The sequence below is a fragment of the Salvelinus fontinalis genome, chromosome 4 (genome assembly GCF_029448725.1).
Source record: "Salvelinus fontinalis isolate EN_2023a chromosome 4, ASM2944872v1, whole genome shotgun sequence".
Taxonomy (NCBI): Eukaryota; Metazoa; Chordata; class Actinopteri; order Salmoniformes; family Salmonidae; genus Salvelinus; species Salvelinus fontinalis.
The window spans coordinates 74825261-74850891 of record NC_074668.1 but is presented as its reverse complement, the minus strand read 5'-3'; the positions used below and the strand labels follow the sequence as shown (position 1 = coordinate 74850891).

Sequence of the window (25631 nt, the reverse complement as noted above, 5' to 3'; positions counted from 1 at the left end):
ATAGTGCCTCTGTGTGCCACAAACGAACCACACAATCAATGGATATCAATCTCACTGTGTCAGTATGTAAGAGCAATCTTGAGACAGTGACTGTTAATGTGTCGTTGTGTTAGTGTGTGTGAGAGCAGGATCATTGTGTGTGTGTATGTGTGTGTGCGTGTGTGTGTGTGTGTGTTATGTGAGCATGTATGTGTGTGTGTGCATGTGTGTCTCAGTATGTGCCAGCAGGGGTCAGTGTGGACTGGTGATGTACGTGGCTGGTGGTCTGGGCATTACGAGGGGACGGTACCTTGCCGATGACGTCGTTGCGACTGAGCTTGTCCTTGTCCATGACGGTGATGATGATGGTGGTCTCTCGGAGCACGTGGGCGGGGACGTCGAAGGGGAAGGACTCGTTGAACACGGGGTTCAGACAGCACTTCATTGTCACCGTCTTCTTCTTCTCCACACGCTTGTCCTTGTGCATCAGCCACAGCTTCACATATGGATCTGATGGGGGAGACACATCACTTAAAAACAGAGGCTTCATCTCAAATGGCACCCTAATCCCTATACAGTACACTTATTTTGACCAGGGCTCATAGAAAGTAGTGCACTATATAGGGAATAGGGTGTCATTTTGGATACTGGATGGATGGAGAGATATTGAAACCACATTGACACATGTTAAGGTAGACAGACTGTAACACAGGAAACAGGTGATGACAGGGTACTGTATGTACTGTACCGGAGGTGCCTCCGATGTCCATGGCTTTGAGGTTGCGGGCTTTGATGATGGTCACAGTGATGGTGTTAGCTTGAGGGTTGTAGCACAGAGACACCAGCAGGTCTCCTCGACTCCCCTGAGAAACACAATGACATCACCACTCACTAACCCTCTCTCCCTCCATCTCCTCTACCCCTTTCTGTCTTCCCGTCATCCCTCCTTCTCCTTGTTCCCTCTCTCTTACCCTCCCCCCTCATCTCCCCTCCTCCCCTGTCCCTCTGCAACTGTCCTAGTCTGTGTGTGTACTTTACTCACGCTGCCGTCGCTGCAGGGCTTCAGCTCCTTCCAGTAGGTCTGCTGGTTGCCCAGGTCCACCTTGTTAAGGGGGATGGACACCTCCCCGATGGGGTCGTTCCTGCTGAAACGATCGTAATCCAGCACCTGCATATAGAGGGTCCTCTGGATCACCTTCTCATAGGGGAACCCTGGGGGGGAAAGACAGATACATAAACAGACAGATAAGAGGCTGATATGTGCTGGACAGAGATTTAGGGAGTACTCTTTCAGACTTTATACAGGATAACTAATAGCCATAAGTCTAGTTATGTGTAAGACCAGATGTGTGTTTTTTATAATGTGCAGTAGTTGCCATTGCGTCCCAAATGGCATCCTATTCCCTATGTAGTGCACTACTTTTAACCAGGGCACACAGGGCTGTGGACAACAAAGTGCACTATATACGGAATAGAGCGCCATTAGGTACATAGCCTCGTGTGCAGGGTGATTTCACAGTCTGACCTTCAAACAGGAAGGTCTCGTTCCAGCGAGGGTTGAGGTTCTTCCTCTTGACCTTGGTCTCCAGCTTGTGCTTCTTGTCAGGCAGCAGGTAGAGTTTGACGAAGGGGTCTGAGGTGCCAGAGAAGTCCTTGGCGGGGAGCTCCTGGCCCGTGAGGATCTTGACGGTCAGGGTGGAGTCCTGGAAGCTGTAGCCCACACTGAACTGAATCCGGCCCAGCTTCTCAACCACAGGCCCTTCTGTCTCCTCTTCTGAGCCCGGAGAGAGCTGGGAGAGATCACCAGCAGAGCACTTTAATATTTATCCAGTCTATACGATGGTAGAATCGCAATTTCATACTCCTCGCGTCCTCTCTCCTTGACTCCTTCTCAAAACCCATTGGAGGAGAAAGTCAGGAGGGGAGGGACCTCTGGCACTCTCATCCAATGGGTTTTGAGAAGGAGGTGAGGAGAAAGGAGAGAGGACGCGAGGAGTATGCAATTGAGATTCTCCCTATGTACACTCAACAACCCTCATCCCACTACCCCCACCCTTTCCCAGCATGGAACACACAGATGAAACACTCAGGGACATGGACACCCAAGGTGAACAAGGAGCTTTATTTCTCATCCACAAGGGGGCAGTCAAACAGCACTGGAACTCACGTGCAATGCTGCCCTCATGCTAGTCTAACGTTCAGATAATGTTATGTCATATGTCTGGGCTTTACTGAGCGATAAGGGAGGGAGCGATGGGGGAGATGGCATATCTGGAGATGAGAGGCAGGAGATATTCTGTGAGTAGAGAGACCCCCTGCCTAACTGGAGCTGGGCCCTGAGGGAGGGAAGGAAATGCAGTTAAAAGGCTGCTATCTTATAGAGAGGGACCAGAGGCTTGGCCCAAGGTGCAGTTCCTGGAATTTAATCTCACATTCTGTATTCTCTCCCACACATCTCGTTGTTGCTCTGCCTCCCCGTTCTAAATCTGATCATCTCTCCTCCTTCACTCTCTTGGTGTCTGATGTCTGTCTTTCATAAACACACACATGCGCACACAGACATACTTACATGGACGCATGCATGCACACATCGTCTTTGAGACATCTCTCCTGAAATCTGCCCACCTACAGTTTTCAACATTTTTCAGGGTCAATCTGTTTTTTCATTATTTTTATTGTTGCCCAATCGCTTCGCCTGAAACCCACATAGATACAGAACCTACAACTCCACAAAATACAACCACATAGGGGCCTCCCGGGTGGCGCAGTGGTCTAGGGCACTGCATCGCAGTGCTAGCTGCGCCACCAGAGTCTCTGGGTTCGCGCCCAGGCTCTGTCGCAGCCGGCCGCGACCGGGAGGTCCTTGGGGCGACGCACAATTGGCCTAGCGTCGTCCGGGTTAGGAAGGGTTTGGCCGGTAGGGATATCCTTGTCTCATCACGCTCCAGCGACTCCAGTGGCGGGCCGGGCGCTGTGGCGCTAACCAAGGGGGCCAGGTGCACGGTGTTTCCTCCGACACATTGGTGCGGCTGGAGGCGCACTGTGTTAAGAACTGTGTTAAGAAGCAGTGCGGCTTGGTTGGGTTGTGCTTCGGAGGACGCATGGCTTTCGACCTTCGTCTCTCCCGAGCACGTACGGGAGTTGTAGCGATGAGACAAGATAGTAATTACTAGCGATTGGATACCACGGAAATTGGGGAGAAAAAGGGATAAAATAAAAATAAATAAAAAATGTAAACAAAATACAACCACATACTGAGCCCACCTACACTATACACATCTCTCCACCTCCAGACCATGTGAGTGTCAGAACACTAGGTTAATTTGCATCCCGTAGCACTAATTCCAAAAAGGTTTGGGACACTAAAGTCCATGGAGAATAAGAGCACCTCTTCCCAGCTGCCCATTGCACTGAGGCTAGGAAACACTGTCACCACCGATAAATATACGATAATCAATCATTTCAATAAGAATTTTTCTAAGGTTAGCCATGCTTTCCACCTGGCTACCCCTACCCCGGCCAACAGCTCTGCACCCCCTGCAGAAACTTGCCCAAGTCCCCCCCGCTTCTCCTTCACCCAAATCCAGACAGCTGATGTTCTGAAAGAGATGCAAAATCTGGATCCCTACAAATCAGCTGTGATAGACAATCTGGACCCTCTCTTTCTAAAATTATTCGCCAAAATTGTTGCAACCCCTATTACTAACCTGTTCAACCTCTCTTTCGTGTCGTCTGAGATCCCCAAAGACTGGAAAGCTGCTGCGGTCATCCCCCTCTTCAAAGGGGGAGACACTCTAGACCCAAACTGTTACAGACCTATATCCATCCTTCCCTGCCTTTCTAAAATCTTTGAAAGCCAAGTTAACAAACAGATCACCTCAGCCATGCTCAAGGTCGCCAAGTTAACAAACAGATCACCTCAGCCATGCTCAAGGTCCTGAAAGATATAGATAACCTCCATAGATAAAAGACAGTACTGTGCAGCCGTCTTCATCGACCTGGCCAAGGCTTTCGACTCTGTCAATCACCGCATTCTTATCGGCAGACTCAATAGCCTTGGCTTCTCAAATGACTGCCTCACCTGGTTCACCAACTACTTCTCAAATAGAGTTCAGTGTGTTAAATCGTAGAGCCTGTTGTCCGGACCTCTGGCAGTCTCTATGGGGGTGCCACGGGGTTCAATTCTCGGGCCGAGAATTCTCTGTATATATCAATGATGTCGCTCTTGCTGCTGGTGATTCTCTGATCCACCTCTACACAGACGACAACATTATGTATACATCTGGCCCTTCTTCGGACACTGTGCTAACAAACCTCCAAACGAGCTTCAATGCCATACAACACTCCTTCCGTGGCCTCCAACTGCTTTTAAATGCTAGTAAAACTAAATGCATGCTCTTCAACCGATTGCTACACGCATCCGCCTGCCCGACTAGCATCACTACTCTGGACTAGAGGCCGATCGATTATGATTTTTCAACGCCGATAGTGATTATTGGATGACCAAAAAAATCTGATGCCGATTTTTATATAATATATATATATATATATATATATATATATGTAATAATGACAATTACAACAATACTGAATGACCACTTATTTTAACTTAATATAATACATCAATAAAATCAATTTAGTCTTAAATAAATAATGAAACATGTTCAATTTGGTTTAAATAATGCAAAAACAAAGTGTTGGAGAAGAAAGTAAAAGTGCAATATGTGCCATGTAAAAAAGCTAACGTTTAAGTTCCTTGCTCAGAACATGAGAACATGTGAAAGCTGGTGGTTTCTTTTAACATGAGTCTTCAATATTCCCAGTTAAGAAGTTTTAGGTTGTAGTTATTATAGGAATTATATGACTATTTCTCTCTATACCATTTGTATTTCATATACATTTGACTATTGGATGTTCTTATAGGCACTTCAGTATTGCCAGCCTAATCTCGGGAGTTGATAGGCTTGAAGTCATAAACAGCGCTGTGCATCCCAGCATTGCTAAGAGCTGCTGTTTGAATGAATGCTTACAAGCCTGCTGCTGCCTACCACCGTCCAGTCAGAGTGCTCTATCAAATGTCAAATCATATACTTAATTATAATATAATAAACACACAGAAATACGAGCCTTTGGTCATTAATATGGTCAAATCCGTTAACACTCATTTCGAAAACAAAACATTTATTCTTTCAGTGAAATACGGAACCGTTCCATATTTTATCGAACGGGTGGCAACCCTAAATCTAAATATTACTGTTACATTGCACAACCTTCAATGTTATGTCATAATTATGTAAAATTCTGGCAAATTAATTGCGGCCTAAACTGCTGCATATAGCCTGACTCTGCTTGCACTGAATGCAAAAGAAGTGACACAATTTCCCTAGTTAATATTGCCTGCTAACATTAATTTATTTTAACTACATATGCAGGTTTAAAAATATATACTTGTGTATTGATTTTAAGAAGGTTAGACTGTAAACTCTCCTTCCAGACTGTCACGATCGTGTGGCGGATTAACGGACCAAAACGCAGCAGTTGGAAAATAAGCCATCTTCCTTTTATTATGAAGAAGGCAAGACACAAAAACACTTTAACAAAACAAGAAAACAACAAAACGACCGTGAAGCTACAAACGTTGTGCACATACAAACAGGCTACAAACGTTCTTACATAGACAATTACCCACAACCAATGAGAGCCTATGGCTACCCTAAATAAGGCTCCCAATCAGAGACAACCGAAATCAGCTGTCTCTAATTGGGAACTCATTCAGGTAACCATAGACTCTTCTAGATAACTCACCAACATAGACAACGCTAGACATCTACACTCAACACAAAACCATATATTACACCCCATAACCCCTTTACCAAATAAACACCCAACACCAACAAAACATAAACATTCCCCATGTCACACCCTGACCTAACTAAAATAATAAAGAAAACAAAGAATAATAAGGCCAGGGCGTGACATAACCCCCCCCTTGAGGCGCGAACTCCGGGCGCACCATACACAGTCTAGGGGAGGGTCTGGGTGGGCTCCCCTCCACGGTGGCGGCTCCGGCTCTGGTCGTAGTCCCCACGTCACCACAGTACCTAACCACCTCCTAGGCCTCCTCCAAACGACCCCCCTCCACATTAATCCCATTGCATTAAGGGGGAGTTCCGGATTAAGGGCCAGTACCAGGGTAAGGGGCAGTACCAGGATCAGGGGCAGTACCAGGGTAAGAGGCAGTACCAGGGTAAGAGGCAGCACCAGGGTAAGGGGCAGCACCAGGGTAAGGGGCAGCAACAGGGTAAGGGGCAGCTCCAGGGTAAGGGGCAGCTCCAGGGTAAGGGGCAGCTCCGGACTGAGGAATGGCAGCTCCGGACTGAGGGACTGCAGCTCCGGACTGAGGGACTGCAGCTCCGGACTGAGGGACGGCCCATGGCTGGCTGACAGATCTGGCTGCTCATGGCTGGCTAACTGATCTGGCTGCTCATGGCTTGCTGACGGATCTGGCTGCTCATGGCTGGCTGACGGATCTGGCTGCTCATGGCTGGCTGACGGATCTGGCTGCTCATGGCTGGCTGACGGATCTGGCTGCTCATGGCTGGCTGACGGATCTGGCTGCTCATGGCTGGCTGACGGATCTGGCTGCTCATGGCTGGCTGACGGATCTGGCTGCTCATGGCTAGCTGACGGATCTGGCTGCTCATGGCTAGCTGACGGATCTGGCTGCTCATGGCTAGCTGACGGATCTGGCTGCTCATGGCTAGCTGACGGATCTGGCTGCTCATGGCTAGCTGACGGATCTGGCTGCTCATGGCTAGCTGACGGATCTGGCTGCTCATGGCTAGCTGACGGATCTGGCTGCTCATGGCTAGCTGACGGATCTGGCTGCTCATGGCTAGCTGACGGATCTGGCTGCTCATGGCTAGCTGACGGATCTGGCTGCTCATGGCTAGCTGACGGATCTGGCTGCTCATGGCTAGCTGACGGATCTGGCTGCTCATGGCTAGCTGACGGATCTGGCTGCTCATGGCTGGCTGACGGATCTGGCTGCTCATGGCTAGCTGACGGATCTGGCTGCTCATGGCTGGCTGACTGATCTGGCTGCTCCTGTCTGGTTGGCGGCTCTGGCAGATCCTGTCTGGTTGGCGGCTCTGGCAGATCCTGTCTGGTTGGCGGCTCTGGCAGATCCTGTCTGACGGACGGCTCTAGCGGCTCCTGTCTGGCTGGCGGCTCTAGCGGCTCCTGTCTGGCGGACGGCTCAGTGGGCTCATGGCAGACGGGCGGCTTTGCAGGCTCATGGCAGACGGGCGGCTTTGCAGGCTCATTGCAGACGGATGGCTCAGATGGCGCTGGGGAGACGGATGGCTCAGATGGACGCTTGGCAGACGGGCAGTTCAGTCATTGCTGTGCAGACGGCAGACTCCTGCCGGCTGAGGCGCACTGTAGGCCTGGTGCGTGGTGCCGGGACTGGTGGCACCGGGCTGGGGACACGCATCTCAGGGCTAGTGCGGGGAGCAGCAACAGGACGCACAGGACTCTGGGGACACACAGGAGGCTTGGTGCGTGGTTTAGTCACTGGTGGTAAAGGGCTGGAGACACGCACCATATAGCTAGTGCGTGGAGGAGGCACTGGTGGTACTGGATTGGGGCGGGGAGGTGGCGCCGGAAATACCGGACCGTGCAGGCGTACTGGCTCCCTTGAACGCCGAGCCTGCCCAACCTTACCTGGTTCTATGCTCCCCGTCGCCTGACCAGTGCGGGGAGGTGGAATAACCCGCACCGGCCTATGTAGGCGAACCGGGGACACCATGCGTAAGGCTGGTGCCATGTACGCCGGCCCGAGGAGACGCACTGGTGACCAGATGCGTTGGGCCGGCTTCATGACATACGGCTCAACGCTCAGTCTAGCCCGGCCGATACGTGGAGCTGAAATGTACCGAACCGGGCTATGCACGCGTACAGGAGACACCGTGCGCTCTACTGCGTAACACGGTGTCTGCCCGTACTCCCGCTCTCCACGGTAAGTACAGGGAGTAGGCGCAGGTTTCCTACCTGACTTCGCCACACTCCCTTTAAGGCCCCCCCCAAGAAATTTTTGGGGTGTACTCACGGGTTTCCAGCCTTGTCTCCGTGCTGCCTCCTCATATCGCCTCCTCTCGGCTTTCGCTGCCTCCAGCTCTTCACGAGGGAGGCGATATTCTCCAGGTTGATCCCAAGGTCCATCTCTTTCCAATTCGTCCTCCCAACTCCAGAGATCCTGTGTAGGCAGGTCCTGTTGCCGCCTTCCATGCCGCTTGGTCCTATGGTGGGTAATTCTGTCACGATCGTGTGGCGGATTAACGGACCAAAACGCAGCAGTTGGAAAATAAGCCATCTTCCTTTTATTATGAAGAAGGCAAGACACAAAAACACTTTAACAAAACAAGAAAACAACAAAACGACCGTGAAGCTACAAACGTTGTGCACATACAAACAGGCTACAAACGTTCTTACATAGACAATTACCCACAACCAATGAGAGCCTATGGCTACCCTAAATAAGGCTCCCAATCAGAGACAACCGAAATCAGCTGTCTCTAATTGGGAACTCATTCAGGTAACCATAGACTCTTCTAGATAACTCACCAACATAGACAACGCTAGACATCTACACTCAACACAAAACCATATATTACACCCCATAACCCCTTTACCAAATAAACACCCAACACCAACAAAACATAAACATTCCCCATGTCACACCCTGACCTAACTAAAATAATAAAGAAAACAAAGAATAATAAGGCCAGGGCGTGACACAGACTCAAATTAAGCATCTCCAACCCAAAATTAAATCTAGAATCGTCTTCCTATTTCGCAACAAAGCCTTCTTCACTCATGCTGCCAAACATACCCTCGTAAAACTGACTATCCTACCGATCCTTGACTTCGGCGATGTAATTTACAAAAGAGCCTCCAACACTCTTCTCAGCAAATTGGATGAAGTCTATCACAGTGCCATCCGTTTTGTCACCAAAGCCCCATATACTACCCACCACTGCGACCTGTATGCTCTCGTTGGCTGGCCCTCGCTACATATTCGTCACCAAACCCACTGGCTTCAGGTCATCTATAAGTCTTTGCTAGGTAAAGCCCTGCCTTTTCTCAGCTCACTGGTAACCATAGCAACACCCACATGTAGCACATGCTCCAGCAGGTATATTTCACTGGTCATCCCCAAAGCCAACACCTCCTTTGGCCGCCTTTCCTTCCAGTTCTCTACTGCCAATGACTGGAACGAATTGCAAAAATCACTGAAGCTGGAGACTTATATCTACCTCTCTAACTTTAAGCATCAGCTGTCAGAGCAGCTAAACGATCACTGTACCTGTACACAGCCCATCTGTGAATAGCACACCCAACTACCTCATCCCCATATTATTTATTTATTTAATTTTTTTCTCTTTTGCACCCCAGTATCTCTACTTGCACATCATCATCTGCACATCTATCACTCCAGTGTTAATGCTAAATTGAAATTATTTTGGCCTATTTATTGCATTACCTCCCTAATCTTACTACATTTGCACACACTGTACATAGATTTTTCTATTGTGTTATTGACTGTACGTTTGTTTATCCCATGTGTAACTGTGTTGTTGTTTTTGTCACACTGCTTTGCTTTATCTTGGCCTGTCACGCCCTGACCTTAGTTATCTTTGTTTTCTTTATTATTTTGGTTAGGTCAGGGTGTGACGAGGGTGGCATGTGTGTTTTTTGTCTTGTCTAGGGGTTTTATATATCCATGGGGTTTTGGTATTGTATAGGGTTTATGTATGTCTAGGTGTGTGTAGTTAGTCTAGGCATATGTAGGTCTATGGTGGCCTGGATTGGTTCCCAATCAGAGGCAGCTGTTGATCGTTGTCTCTGATTGGGGATCCTATGTAGGTTGCCATTTTCCAGTTTAGTTTGTGGGTTATTGTCTATGTTGATGTTGCATGTCTGCACTCCGTGTTTATAGCGTTCACGGTCGTTTGTTATTTTGTATTGTTTGTTAGTGTTCTTAGTGTTCAGTCGTCTTCTATTAAAATATGTATTCACATCACGCTGCGCTTTGATCTCCTCACTACAACGAACGTGACACGGCCAGGTCGCAGTTGTAAATGAGAACTTGTTCTCAACTGGCCTACCTGGTTAAATAAAGGTGAAATAAAAATAGTTTTAAAAAAAATCTCGTGACAGACTGACGTAGCTGGCCAGCGCACACAAGAATTGATTCTGGCTGCCGGGATTATTCAAACTAACTCACTTTTATAAACATATATAAAACTTCTAAACTCCTGCATAGGTAGTATCACAATGACCCCCCCCCCCCCCAACAAAAACTGTGACTCAGTGATAAAAAAAAGTTATAGATATTAACTAGGCCTAATAAAAGTCTTCGACCCACATAGTGAGAGACCAGAGATGGAAAGAGACCATGGCCAACTGCAGGTCTGATCCAACTGACAGGCCCTGTTGGCTCCCCCTCAAAGTGAAAGTATCATCATTAAGCATCATCGGGACCTCCATAACGCAGACGTGCAACCCACATAATAACACAGGCCCATCCCCCACCCGCGCCCTGTCCGCCCAGCACTCACAGCACTGTGTTCTCAGCGTAATTACCAGCTTTTGCTGAATAAAGCATATTCTACTGAGGTTCTCCTTTGTGATCGCCAAGCTGGGTTGGGAAATGTCATGTAATTAGCACGTTTTGTCATTTAAGACATCTTGCAAATCTAAATGCTGCCACAAGTGGGTGGCTGTGGACAAACCCTTAGACACGCAGAGAGGAGTACAGGTGAACAATCATTAACACAGACAGACAGGAAGGGAGCAGGTTTTCTCACCATGTGAATGTCGCTGGTGGTGACAGAGTTGGCCAGGTCTGTGACGGAGGAGTTCCCGAGGCGGCCTGCCTCATCTGGGGTCTGGCTCCCAGGTTTACCCAGGCTCCTGCTGGGGGGGGGGGGGGGCAGAGACACAGTCAGGATGGACACTGAGAGAGAGGCCAACGGAGCATTAGGAGAATCCTGCTTCTGAAGACAAAGAGCCAGCCTCAGGTCTGTGCTGCAACCTGCAGCTCATCAAATGGCTTCCCACCACAGGTGAGGCTGCAAGGTCTTGTGTCAGGGCTGAACTATCCAGAGTCCAGATCTGAATGTGACTGATAATGTCCCCAGACTTGGGAGTAACACAGGAATGTTAGTGACTTACTCACACACACACCTTCACACACATGCATGCACACTGAGTTCCAAACCTTAGTCACTACAATCATGTAGCAGTGTGATACTTGCGAAACAGCCACAAAAATCACACAATTAATGAACGAAAGAGTAAAAGGGGGAGGACAGGGTGTGGGAGGACTGGGTGTTGGAGACAAAGTGTTCCTAGACAATATGTTGTAACAGTCTGGTGAGCAGAAGACATGCTGAGCTATAGCAGGTGACACAAGTCAAGACACATAGACAGACAACACTAATTACAGGTTAGATACTGAAAAATGACAAGAGGAAGAAAGAGGAAAAACAGAGTGCAAGTGCACTGTAGAAATGGAGGGAGAGGAAGTGGGATTAGGAATGGGTGCTGTGGGAAAGATGAGTGCAGAAGAAGAAGTAGATTTGAAGATTTATCTCTGCAGAGAAAGGGGGGGATTTGTCTTTGTTAAGACTATGAGGATTAACAGAATGAACAAAGTGAGGTTACTGACTCAAATGAATGTGAGACAGAGACAGACACCACAGCATAGTTCAGTTGAAGCTGGAAGAGAAATAGAGGAGATAGGAGAGGATAAGAGGCCTGGAAACAAAAAAAACAAGACTTACTTTTCGTAAGAGAGCACAATAAGGACTAAAGAATAGAGACGAGAAACGTACTTGACATGGGCATGCAAAATAAGAGGACGAGTCAGAGAGGGAGGGAGATGGCTGGAGGCAGTACATCAGAAAGGCTGACAGGAAAAAGAAGTAGGCGAGCGAGAGAAAAAGAGAAAAGGAGGGATAAGATGTGATGTGGGAGGGTATAAACATAACACACACACACAACATGTTAACCGCCAAATAGATACAAGGAACTAATCGTTTGGCTGAGTGAGGTTAATCCCAATCCAGAGGGATGTTAGAGGATGCATGTGGGCATGTTAGCCATATGGGTTATCAAGGAGGAGGGAGGATGGTAATTGTGGTTCCTGAAGTATCAGTAATTATGTGGTTGAGGCTACAGATGTCTGTGTTCCTGGTCGTTTGAGGGGTCAGTCACTGTTGTAGGACCGCAGACATATCTCTGTCTGGTCGGGCTCTCTCTGTGTGAAGGGTCAGTCCACAAATGCAAATCCAGTATCTGTGGTTGGGTTGGGCTGCCTAACACAAGAGAAAGACTATAACTCTAGTGCACTGTGTCCTTCCATGAACACTGGCTGGCTGGCTGGATTTCACTTATGTATATACAGTACAACAGAGGCATGCAGAGTTTCACTGTGCCATTATACTACAGTTTAGCACAGCGCAAGCAACGACATGCACATTCAAAACAATCGCTCCGCTAGTTTTTGCTGCCTGCATCTGAGAAGCTAGGGAGGACTACGCCCCATATCATGTCTGTCTGTATGTCTGTCTGTCTGTCCAGTGATCCATTTGTTTGCTCTATAAGGCACTAAATGGATGTTAGACAGGAAGGATAATGACTAAAGGAATGGGGGTAAGTGGTGTAGGTAGAGTTGCAAAATTCTGGTAACTTTTCCAAAATTCTCAGGTTTTCTAGAAAACCTCTTCGCTGTTGGAAGATTCCTGCAATAAAGAGGGAATAAGCAGGAAATCTGGTATCCTTTAACCAGGATATCTGGAAAATTTTGGAATTCTGGAAAAGTTACCAGAATTTTGCAACTCTACCTACACCACTTACCCCCATTCCTTTAGTCATTCCTTTAGAGCAAACAAATGGATCCCTGAACCCTAGGTGTAGGTGATCAGTGAAGTTGAATGAGCAACAAATAAATAAGAGCGTTTATCCACTTGGCGAGGATAAGACTGAGTTATCCAGATCAGACAGACAAAGAGAGGAGACAGACACGGGTTGACACCCAGTCACAGACAGGGACACAGGCAGATAATGGAGCACGTATAGAGTAAGAAGCGGGGCATCAGACAGAAAAAGACAATGAATGTAGACAGACATACAGACAGACAAGTAAGTGTAAGCAAAACAAGTCATGTGGATGAGCCTGGTTCCAGGGGGATCTCTTGATTGTCATAGCTGTGATTGGAGGGGAAAGCTGTCAGGAGGATTCACACCGTAGACTGCAGGGGAGGGGGTTGAATGAGGGAGACGTAAGATGATGGAAGGGGGAGAGGTCAAAGTGCCAAACATCGCAACAACTGATACACCTTGCTTCGTCTTCCGTTTATCTTATCTTTACTGAATCACGTCAATTTTCTCATATCCAACATCTCCTGCTGTCCTTCCTCTTTACGCCCTCAGTCCTAATCTATCTTTTCCATTTCTTTTTCCTTCCTTAGTCTATGATCTCCCTGTATGCTGATTCATTAAAAGTTGGATCTAACCCAAAGCCTGCTGTCGATGTCTAGAGACTCGTGTCCCACCCACAGGGAATGACTGTCTCAGTCTGATTCAATCAACTTCCTTCCATCAAAACATATGACTACGAATAGGCTAACAGGAGGGACTCCATACAAAGCACTCTAACTATATAGAGTTAGGTAAGGTCATCTTCTCTCTTCTTCCATATGTTACTGTTAATGCTAACTGATGAGGCTAACGTGGGGCTAACGTGATGCTAACATGTGGCATGGTTGTGTGAGGGCACCGTGAGGGTCATGTCAGTCAGCTTGTAGTGGCATGCAGCTGCCAGAGGTGGCTGATGGAGCCTGTATCAAACCCTGCTGCTTCCCTTCCCAGATCACCAGCTAAAGAATATGGGCTGCTCTGTTGGCACGGCAACGGCTGGAGAGACAGCAAGCACCTGGGGTGGAGGGAGTGAAAGGAGGGTAGGCGTGCGGCGTGGGGGCTTGGCAGGGGGTCACAGAGGGCAGCAAAAAGGCAGCCACATTAACAGCAAGACACAACGGGATTGGAGGACATATGACAGGTGCAGGTGAGTGCCTCCCGGAAAACACACATACTCACACACGCACACACACACACACACACACACACTAGCGGGGGCATGTGGAGGCAGGCGAGGCCTCTACTTCTCACCATGACCTGTGATAATATCCTTATGGATTGTTACCTGTGCCCAGAGCCTGAGACCAAAGGGAAAAGGGAAAAGGTGGGGACACTCCGCTGCAAGGCTGGAGAGAGCACAAGGAGAAAATCCCCTCCTGCCCGCCCGCCCGCTCCCAGTACCCTCCCCTACCCACCTCCCCATGACACCATCCCCATTATTCACTTAAAGACCAATACAAGAGACAAAGTCACACACAAAGAGACAGACAGACAGGCACATACACACAGCCCTGGATCCACTGCCCTACACTAAAACCTGAGTCAGCATTGCATAATACCCTAGTGTCAATAGAGAATAGTGTAATAGTAACCAAATAGTATTAGTACCCAAATAGTATTAGTACCCTAGTATCATACTGTAGTTAGGTGTGAAGGTCACAGACACTCCCTTGAGTGTAATCACTTCTGAAGGTCAAAGATCCTTTGAAATAAACAGACAGACCCTCACTGCTCTGAAGTGAGACCAACTAGTAGGCCAGTGATGTAGTGCTGCCGGAGAGCTAAGGAGCTCCATCACTTTTTACATTTGAGAATACACGACTCCATTAACTCTATCTAACTCTAACTCCATTAATATTTGTGGGGAAAAAATCTGAAGATGAATCAATGTCCCGCAAGATCACATAATAATTCATTTGTATTTTACATAATAAAACCAAATATAATAGCATAGCATAGTAAGCCTATAACCATACTGTTACACCAAAAACCCTTCCTCATTTCTAATGACATTTTAGGATGGTTAGCTGAAGTTGAATAGTCACAGCACGCGCCACTAAGTAGGTTATACTGTATGCTTTGATTGAAACAAAATACAAGAAAGGCTAATAATTTGTTAAAATCATCTGCTCTAATTATCTCACAAAACAGTCATTGAAGAAGCTCTACATGCATATTCCCATGAAACTGATTGAGATCAAATGATCTGCATGAAGACGCAGTGTCACGACTTCCGCCGAGGTCGGTCCCTCTCCTTGTTCGGGCAGCGTTCGATGTCACCGGTCTTCTAGCCATCGCCGATCCACCTTTCATTTTCCATTTGTTTTGTCTTGTTTTCCCGCACACCTGGTTTGCATTCCCTCATTACTCGTCGTGCATATAACCCTCTGTTTCCCCCCATGTCAGTGTGTGTAATTGTTATATGTAAATGTATGTGTACTCCAGGGCTGGTTTGCCCGTGTGTGTTTAGTTTTCTATGTACCGTGTTCTGTTCGCCTCAATAAAGGGCTCCGTTTGCTACCCATTTCTGCTCTCCTGAGCCTGAATTCCCTGCAGCCAGTTACGCACTCCTTTACAGAATTCCACACCCAATTATGGAGTCAGCAGGAGCAGGTGCCCCTGGTGGCGGAGTCGAGGAGCGCATCCAGGAGCACGTGGCGATGCTTCACCATCTCGGCATCGCCATGGATCGCGTCATCCAGACGATGGACCGCTGGGAGAGACAGAGAGTCCCTCCAGCGCCCCCACCAGCACAACAGAGGTCTCCACTACACACCCCCTCCGCACCCGATTCCAGTGGGATTTGTCTCGCACTTCCCAGGGAATACGATGGGACGGCCGCACGCTGCCAGGGTTTCCTGCTGCAGCTGGATTTATACCTGGCGACCGTTCACCCGGCTCCCTCGGGCCGTGAGAGGGTGTCCGCCCTCTTCTCGTGTCTCTCGGGGAAAGCTCTGGAGTGGGCCAACGCTGTGTGGGGAGAAGGAGATGCGGCGCTGGACCACTTCGAGAATTTGTGAACGTCTCTTCCACCTGAGGCAGGGGAAGAGGAGCGCCCAGGAGTTCGCGGCGCGGGATGGAACGTCAGGGCCTTGATCAACCACTATCGCTGCAGTTTGCGCAAGTACGTCTGTCGAGAGTTGGCCTGCAGGGACACCACCCTCACCTTTGACCAGCTGGTAGACCTGTCCATTCGGCTGGATAACCTGCTGGCTACCGACGGACGTCCAGATCGGGATCTGTCGGTTCCATCCCCCAGCACCACCGCTCCGATACCCATGGAGCTGGGAGGTGCTGCGCTCAGAGAGACCGGAGGAGGTTCCTTCACGGGCACCATCTGTGGCCGCAGAGGTCACACTGCCGGTTGGTGTCGGGTGGTTTCTCTGGGTTGTCGAGGCAGCAGGCAGGGCACTCTGGCGACACCCCAGGTGAGCCGGCACCATTCTCACCCAGAGCTCTCTGTTGCACACCTGTTTTTGCATGTTACTTTTCCTGAGTTTTTCCCGCATTCCCAGCATAAGGCGCTCGTCGATTCAGGCACGGCTGGGAATTTCATAGACAGATCATTCGCCCATAGTTTAGGGATCCCCATTGTTCCAGTGGCTATGCCCTTCCCAGTTCACGCCTTAGACAGTCGACCAATAGGGTCAGGGTTAATTAGGGAGGCCACCGCTCTCCTGGGCATGGTGACGCAGGGGGGTCACAAGGAGAGAATCAGTCTCTTCCTCATTGACTCTCCTCCGTTTCCCGTGGTGCTAGGCCTACCCTGGTTAGCTTGTCATGACCCCACTGTTTCATGGCAAGGGAGGGCTCTCACGGGGTGGTCGCGAGAGTGCTCGGGGAGGTGTTTAGGGGTTTCCGTTGGTGCTACCGCGGTGGAAAGTGCAGACCAGGTCTCCACCGTGCGCATTCCCCCCGAATATTCTGATTTGAGTTTTCCCGACTCAATTACCACCCCATCGTCGGGGGGATTGTTCGATAAACCTCCAGGTAGACGCCGCACTTCCTAGGAGTCACGTGTATCCCGTCACAGGCGGAGACGGCGGCTATGGAGACATATGTCGCCGAATCTCTGCGTCAGGGGTACATTCGTTCCTCCACTTCACCCGCCTCCTCGAGTTTCTTTTTTTGTGAAGAAGAAGGGAGGTCTGCGCCCGTGTATTGACTATCGAGCCCTAAACCAGATCACTGTGAAGTAGTTACCTGCTACCTCTCATAGCCACAGCAATTGAGTCAATGCATGCGGCGCGCTTCATCACGAAACTAGATCTCATAAGCGCTTACAACCTTCTACGTATCCGGGAGGGAGACGAGTGGAAGACAGCGTTCAGTACCACGTCAGGGCATTATGAGTACCTCGTCATGCCGTACGGGTTGATGAATGCTCCATCAGTCTTCCAAGCCTTTGTGGACGAGATTTTTAGGGACCTGCACGGGCAGGGTGTAGTGGTGTATCGATGACATTCTGATATACTCCACTGCACGCGCTGAGCATGTGTTCTTGGTGCGTAAGGTGCTTGGTGACTGTTGGAGCATGACCTGTATGTCAAGGCTGAGAAATGCCTGTTCTTCCAGGAGTCCGTCTCCTTCCAAGGTACCACATTTCCACCTCAGGGGTGGAGATGGAGAGTGACCGCATTTCAGCCGTGCGTAATTGGCCGACTCCCACCACGGTAAAGGAGGTGAAGCAGTTTCTAGGGTTTGCCAATTACTATCGGAGGTTTATCCAGGGTTTAGGTAAGGTAGCGGCTCCCATTACCTCACTGCTAAAGGGTGGTCCGGTTCGGTTGCAGTGGTCGGCTGAGGCGGATAGGGCTTTTGGTCTCCTAAGGGCTCTGTTTACCTCGGCGCCCGTGCTGGCCCATCCAGATCCCTCTTTGGAGTTCACGGTGGAGGTGGACGCGTCTGAGGCTGGAATAGGAGCCGTGCTCTCTCAGCGCTCGGGCACGCCACCGAAGCTCCGCCTCCGTGCCTTCTGCTCGAAGAAGCTCAGCCCGGCAGAGCGAAACTATGATGTGAGGGACCGGGAACTGTTGGCTGTCGTCAAGGCGTTGAAGACGTGGAGACATTGGCTTGAGGAGCTAAACACCCTTTTCTCATCTGGACTGACCACCGCAACCTGGAGTACATCCGGGCAGCGAGGAGACTGAATCCTTGCCATGCAAGGTGTGCCATGTTTTTCACCCGTTTTGTTTTCACCCTTTCTTACAGACCAGGTTCCCAAAATGTGAAGGCAGACGCACTGTCCTGGCTGTATGACACAGAGGAGCGGCCCATGGATCCGACCTCCATACTCCCGGCCTCCTGCCTGGTGGCGCCGGTAGTATGGTAGCTGGACGCAGACATTGAGCAGGCGTTACGTGCAGAGCCCGCTCCCCTCCAGTGTCCCGCTGGGCGTCTGTACGTTCCGCCTGCTGTCCGTGACCGGCTGATCTATTGGGCTCACACGTCACCCTCCTCTGGTCATCCAGGGATCGGTCGGACAGTGCACTGTTTGAGTGGGAAGTACTGGTGGTCCACCTTGGCTAAGGACGTGACGGTTTATGTTTCCTCCTGCTTGGTGCGCGCCCAGTGTAAGGCTCCTAGGCACCTGCCCAGAGGTAAGCTACACCCCTTACCCGTTCCACAACGGCCTTGGTTGCACCTGTCGATTGATTTTCTTACCGATCTCCCCCCTCACAGGGTAACAACCACGATCCTGGTCGTTGTGGACCGTTTCTCTAAGTCCTGCCGTCTCCTCCCTCTGCCCGGTCTTCCTACGGCCCTACAGACTGCGGAGGCCTCGTTTACGCACGTCTTCCGGCACTACGGGGTACCTGAGGATATAGTGTCTGATCGAGGTCCGCAGTTCACTTCGAGGGTCTGGAGGGCGTTCACGGAACGTCTGGGGGTCTCGATCAGCCTTACGGGGTTTCACCCCGAGAGTAATGGGCAGGTGGAGAGAGTGAACCAGGATGTAGGTAGGTTTCTGCGGTCTTATTGCCAGGACCGGCTGGGGGAGTGGGCGGCGTTCGTGCCCTGGGCCGAGATGGCTCAGAACTCGCTCCGCCACTCCTCCACTAACCTCTCCCCCGTCCAGTGCCTACTGGAGTACCAGCCGGTTCTGACGCCTTGGCATCAGAGTCAGACCGAGGTTCCTGCGGTGGACGACTGGTTCAGGCGCGCCGAGGAGACACGGGACGCCGCCCATGTTCACCTCCAGCGGGCCGTGCTGCGCCAGAAAACAAGCACAGATAGTCACCGCAGAACACCGGGGGACTGGGTCTGGCTCTCGACCCGAAACCTGCCCCTCCGCCTGCCCTGCCGGAAGCTGGGCCCGCGGTTTGTGGGGCCATTTAAAGTCCTGAGGAGACTGAACGAGGTTAGTTACAGGTTACAGCTTCAATGCTGCGGGAGTTCCACCGTCTCTGGCCGGATCCCCCTTCGCCTCGCCCTCCGGGTCGTCCCCGAGGCTGGTGTCGGCGCGCTGCTGGAGCCACGCGTCAAGGAGCGGGTACTGTCACGACTTCCGCCGAGATCGGTCCCTCTCCTTGTTCGGGCGGCATTCGGCGGTCGATGTCACCGGTCTTTTAGCCATCGCCGATCCACCTTTCACTTTCCATTTGTTTTGTCTTGTTTATCCGCACTCCTGGTTTGCATTCCCTCATTACTCATCGTGCATATAACTCTCTGTTTCCCTCCATGTCTGTGTGTGGAATTGTTATATGTAAATGTATGTGTACTCCAGGCTGGTTTGCGCCGGGTTATTGTAACCCGTGTGTGTTTAGTTTTCTATGTACCGTGTTCTGTTCGCCTCAATAAAGGGCTCCGTTTGCTACCCATTTCTGCTCTCCTGCGCCTGACTTCCCTGCAGCCAGTTTCACCAGTAAAACGTGAACAATTATTATTAACGATTGACAGTGATGATGGCCTATTTTGAAATTACATATGCCTAACTTGGTGATCTCTCTGCATTTTTGGGTAGGGCCCGTAAGTAAACATTTTACTGTTAGTCTACGCCTATTGTATACAAAGCATGTGACGAATAAACATATAAACTATACCATTTTCTTGAGACAATATGCATGGGCATAGGACAGACGTTGCAGTTGGAAGATGCATTTTATGCATATTCTATAATAATATTCAATAGGCTATATCTGTTGGTACAAACTTTGACTGAGAAGTTATGACATCATTTTTAACAGATTGTTGCACTCACACACCTAAACAACAGCACTACACCACTATAGTAAGCTAATATTGAGGGAGGTTATGTGTGTAGTGGACCGCTATAAACATCATAGGAGAGCTCTGATGGGCTCTGAGTACTGATGGGAAGCCAGCTAAATATGAGCTAATGTACAGTAATGACTAGTCCATTGATATGAGCTACTGTAAAGTAAAGACTAGTCCATTGCTCTCCTTCCCTCACAAATTCAATGGTTATATAGTCCATCCTTTTGGGGTTGGAGTAACCATGGCTACCAAACTGTACACTCCCACCGAAGGTTGTATGGTACCGTGATTATATTTCTAGGGATACTTCCGGGTAACCATTACCTCCCATAAGGAGATAATAGAATCCAAGTCAATCTTTGTCATCAGGCCCCTTGACCTCAGTCATGTCTACTCATCCTCTCTCCATACCCAAATACCACCGTGCCCCTAGGGGGGGTAAAGATGCCATGGTGCAAACAGCTGATTCACTGGAAAAGTCTATAGGAAAACTGTAGAATCACCCCCAGCTGTACCCTGCCCTCACACAACAGGCTCTGACAGAACATTAACCTTCTCCTGGACTAACTCCTCTGCCCAATCCCCTCGCAACACCACAGACTGTTATAGAACAATGACTCTCCCCGAAGAGATACTGTACATTTTGGTATTACTATTCCAAATTTTAGTCTGGTCTTAATAATACAGCAGACAAATGATTTGCACTGTCACACACATGACATCACACGACAAATACCGAAACACACACTCAATACTTTAGATGAAATACATCCCTGAGGATCGATGCTGTAATCCCTAGCCAGATCCTAACACCCGAACCCTGATCATATGACCTTAACCCAAAGGTCAGAGAGCCTAACCTATCCTCCCATTAATTAGACCAAGCAGCAGGTCCCATCCCAGGGGACAGAGATGGGACTTTTTCTCACTTGCTCAGCGACACCATAACAAGCTGAGACAGAGACGTAGAGAAAATACATAAATAACTCCTGCACACACAATTCCTCTGTGCATACTTACTGTCAACGTTTGGGTGTACAACCTTTTCCAACCTTTTTCAAGGTCTTGAAAAAGGAGGTGTACCAAAATGTTGACAATAAATATGCAGAGGTAAAACCGTGTACGCTGGAGTTATTCATATTTTTTTCTACAATGTTGATTTTGGTGCCGCAATTCCCTGCTCCACAAACAAGAAAAGCGAGTAGTGTTAACTCTGTTCGAAAGGTGCTAAAGAGAACCTGGACCTGATGACATACTGTGAAACAAAGACATTCTGATGTGCATATCTTTGTATATTGTGTTGCAGGGGAGCATACAATGTTATGTCATCTACTAGATAAATGCCTTTAGATGCTGCCTGATTTTATGAAAGGGGCAGCAATACCAACAAATCAAAGGATGCACTGAGACTTCTTGAAGTGTAACCAACCGGAGGGAAGCAGAGTGTTGTGGGGAAAGATAATTGAACAAAGGGAGATTAAAGAAGCTTAAAATGGAAATGATTAAGTGTACCTCATCTCTAACATTTTTTTAAAACTTCCATTATATGGAAGTTAAATAGAAGTTATAAACAAATGACTGCGTAGCCTTGTGGAAAACTGACATTTTCCGAAATATTTCATTGTGTTCTCTACTTTAATACAATGGAGTTAGATAGAGTTAATGGAGTTAGATAGAGTACACAGAGTGTACAGAGAGTACACAGTGGCAGAATACCTGACCACTGTGACTGACCCAAACTTAAGGAAAGCTTTGACTATGTACAGACTCAGTGAGCATAGCCTTGCTATTAAGAAAGGCCGCTGTAGGCAGACATGGCTCTCAAGAGAAGACAGGCTATGTGCACACTGCCCACAAAATGAGGTGGAAACTGAGCTGCACTTCCTAACCTCCTGCCCAATGTATGACCATATTAGAGACACATATTTCCCTCAGATTACACAGATCCACAAAGAATTCAAAAACAAACCCAATTTTGATAAGCTCCCATATCTACTGGGTGAAATTCCACAGTGTGCCATCACAGCAGCAAGATTTGTGACCTGTTGCCACAAGAAAAGGGCAACCAGTGAAGAACAAACACCATTGTAAACACAACCCATATTTATGCTTATTTATTTTCCCTTCGGTACTTTAACCATTTGTACATTGTTACAACACTGTATATATACATAATATGACATTTGTAATGTCTTTATTGTTTTGAAACTTCTGTATGTGTAATGTTTACTGTTAATTTTTATTGTTTATTTCACTTTTGTATATTATCAACCTCACTTGCTTTGGCAATGTTAACACGTTTCCCATGCCAATAAAGCCCTTTGAATTGAATTGAATAGAGTTAATGGAGTTAGATAGAGTCAATGGAGTTAGATAGAGTCAATGGAGTTAGATAGAGTTAATGGAGTTAGATAGAGTTAATGGAGTTAGATGGAGTTAGATGGAGTTAAATGGAGTTAGATGAGTTAGATGGAGTTAGATGGAGTTAGATGAGTTAGATAGAGTTAGATGGAGTTAGATAGAGTTAGCTCCATCTAACTCCATTAATTCCATCTAACTTCATCTAACTTCATCTAACTCATCTAACTCCATCTAACTCCATCTAACTCCAATTAACTCATCTAACTCCAATTAACTCATCTAACTCCAATTAACTCATCTAACTCCAATTAACTCATCTAACTCCAATTAACTCATCTAACTCCAATTAACTCATCTAACTCCAATTAACTCATCTAACTCCAATTAACTCCATTAACTCCATCTAACTCCATCTAACTCCATCTAACTACATCTAACTCCAATTAACTCATCTAACTCCATTTAACTCCATTAACTCCATCTAATTCCATTAACTCCATCTAACTCCATCTAACTCCAATTAACTCCATCTAACTCCAATTAACTCCATCTAACTCCATCTAACTCCATTTTACTCCATTTTACTCCATTTTACTCCATTTTACTCCATTTTACTCCGTTTAACTCCATTTAACTCCATTTAACTCTATTTAACTCTATTTAACTCCATCAACTCCATCAACTCCATTTAACTCCATTTAACTCCATTTAACTCCATCTAATTCCAATTAACTCCATCAACTCCATCAACTCCATTAACTCCATTAACTTCTTGCGACTATAGGGGGTGCTGTTTCAAATTAGCATAATTGTCTCTACAGATGAAACGGCTTCCTACTCAATTCTTGATCGTACAATATGCATATTATTGCTATTATTGGATAGAAAACACTCTCTAGTTTCTATAGCCGTTGGAATTTTGTCTCTAAGTGGAACAGAACTCATTCTACAGCAATTTCCCTGACATGGAGTCAGATTTCACACATTTTGGCCCCTGATCTGGAGTCAGTTTAAAGGCCACTGTGAATGCTATGAGGATACGGACACTGCTTACGTCTTTTGCGCAATCACAGCCACTATAAAACAAAAAAACGTGTAGGTAGGAACTCTTTTCCAGCTGCGCCGGACGCGCGGTGGACACCGCCCTGCTCTTTTTCCAAGCATTAGTGTAGCCAGTAATATTTCTCCGGTCATGTTTTTACCCGTTATAGGTGTTAACAGCATCCATAAGGTAGTTAATTTGAACCGTTGTATAGCAATTTATATCCTTTTAGTGCGATTTTGAGGCATTGCTTTGTTGTGCACTTTGACGCGCTGGGCACATTTCGGTGTCCCGGTCGTACGTTAGTGGGCATTTCGACGGACAAGTGGACATCTTTCGTCCAAAAGAAGATTAGACCCAAGAAAGGATTCTTTGCCCAAGATTCTGATGGAAGAACAGCTCACAGTAAGAACAATTTATGATGATAAATCGTGTTTCTGTCGAAAAATGTTAAAGCTTACGCCGCCATTTTGTTTTGTATAGCTTCGCTTGGCGCAACCTGTATTGAAAAGTAAGGATAATTTAAAAAAATGTAAATCAGCGATTGCATTAAGAACTAATTTGTCTTTCGATTCCTGTCAACCCTGTATTTTTTTGTCAAGTATATGATTAGCTATTGATTAAACTAGATCACTCAAAGATGGCGACCGACATTTCCAGGCTTGTTTTGCTACTATTTTCATTGTATAACCACGTTTTTTTATGGCTAAATATGCGCATTTTCGAACAAACTGTATATGTATGTTGTAATATGATGTTACAGGAGTGTCATCTGAAGAATTCTGAGAAGGTTAGTGAAAAAATTAATATATTTTGGCGATGATATGATATCGCTCTCTTTGGCTAGAATCAGTGCTCGGGTAACGTTTGCGTATGTGGTATGCTAATATAACGATTTATTGTGTTTTCGCCGTAAAACACTTAGAAAATCTGAAATGTTGTCTGAATTCACAAGATCTGTGTCTGTCCATTGCTATGTGCTGTGTATTTTTAAGAAATGTTTTATGATGAGTAAATTGGTAATACAAGTTGCTCTCTGTAGTAATTATAGGAGCTTTGGTGAGATTTGTGATGCTGGCTGCAATGGCAAACTATGATTAATACCTGAAATATGCACATTTTTCTAACAAAACCTATCCTATACCATAAATATGTTATCAGACTGTCATCTGATGAGGTTTTTTCTTGGTTAGTGGCTATCAATATCTTAGTTTAGCCGAATTGGTGATAGCTACTGGTGTTGAGAGAAAATGGTGGACAAAGAAAAATGGTGATTTTTGCTAACGTGTTTAGCTAATAGATTTACATATTGTGTCTTCCCTGTAAAACATTTTAAAAATCTGAAATGGTGGATTTATTCACAAGATCTGTATCTTTCATTAGGTGTCTTGGACTTGTGATTTAATGATATTTAGATGCTACTATTTAATTGTGACGCTATGCTAGCGATGCTAATCAGTGTGTGTGGGGGGGGGGGGGCGGTGCTCCCGGATCCGGGGTAGAGGCTCGTTAGAGGTTAATGGAGTTAAATGGAGTTAATGGAGTTAATGGAGTTAATGGAGTTAGATAGAGTTAGATAGAGTTAGATAGTTAATGGAGTTAGATGGAGTTAGATAGAGTTAGATAGTTAATGGAGTTAGATAGAGTTAGATGGTTAATGGATTTAGATAGAGTTAGATGGTTAATGGAGTTAGATAGAGTTAGATGGAGTTCGATGGAGTTAGATAGAGTTAGATGGAGTTCGATGGAGTTCGATGGAGTTAGATGGAGTTAATGGAGATAGATGGAGATAGATGAGTTAATGGAGTTAGATGAGTTAGATAGTTAATGGAGTTAGATAGAGTTGGATGGATTTAGATAGAGTTAGATGGAGTTAATGGAGTTAGATGGAGTTAGATGGAGTTAGATGGAGTTAATGGAGTTAGATGGAGTTAATGGAGTTAGATGGAGTTAATGGAGTTAGATGGAGTTAGATGGAGTTAATGGAGTTAGATAGAGTTAGATGGAGTTAGATGGAGTTAATGGAGTTAGATGGAGTTAGATG

At 47.2% G+C, this 25631-nt stretch overlaps 1 protein-coding gene across 3 annotated transcripts in view; it reads right to left on the bottom strand.

Annotated features, from left to right (window-relative positions):
• LOC129854388 (synaptotagmin-7-like) overlaps window positions 1–25631 on the bottom strand; it is a 127366-nt gene that overhangs the window by 8042 nt on the left and 93693 nt on the right. For all 3 annotated transcript variants that reach the window (XR_008759297.1, XM_055921363.1, XM_055921364.1), the window contains 5 exons: window positions 10851–10959; window positions 1505–1769; window positions 1022–1191; window positions 728–842; window positions 290–489 (listed from right to left, as the gene is read on the bottom strand). Coding sequence is in view for 2 of the 3 variants with exons in the window: in XM_055921363.1 (XP_055777338.1) it covers window positions 290–489; window positions 728–842; window positions 1022–1191; window positions 1505–1769; window positions 10851–10959 (859 nt within the window). In the remaining variant the exon portion in view is untranslated. The remainder of the gene's footprint in view (window positions 1–289; window positions 490–727; window positions 843–1021; window positions 1192–1504; window positions 1770–10850; window positions 10960–25631) is intronic.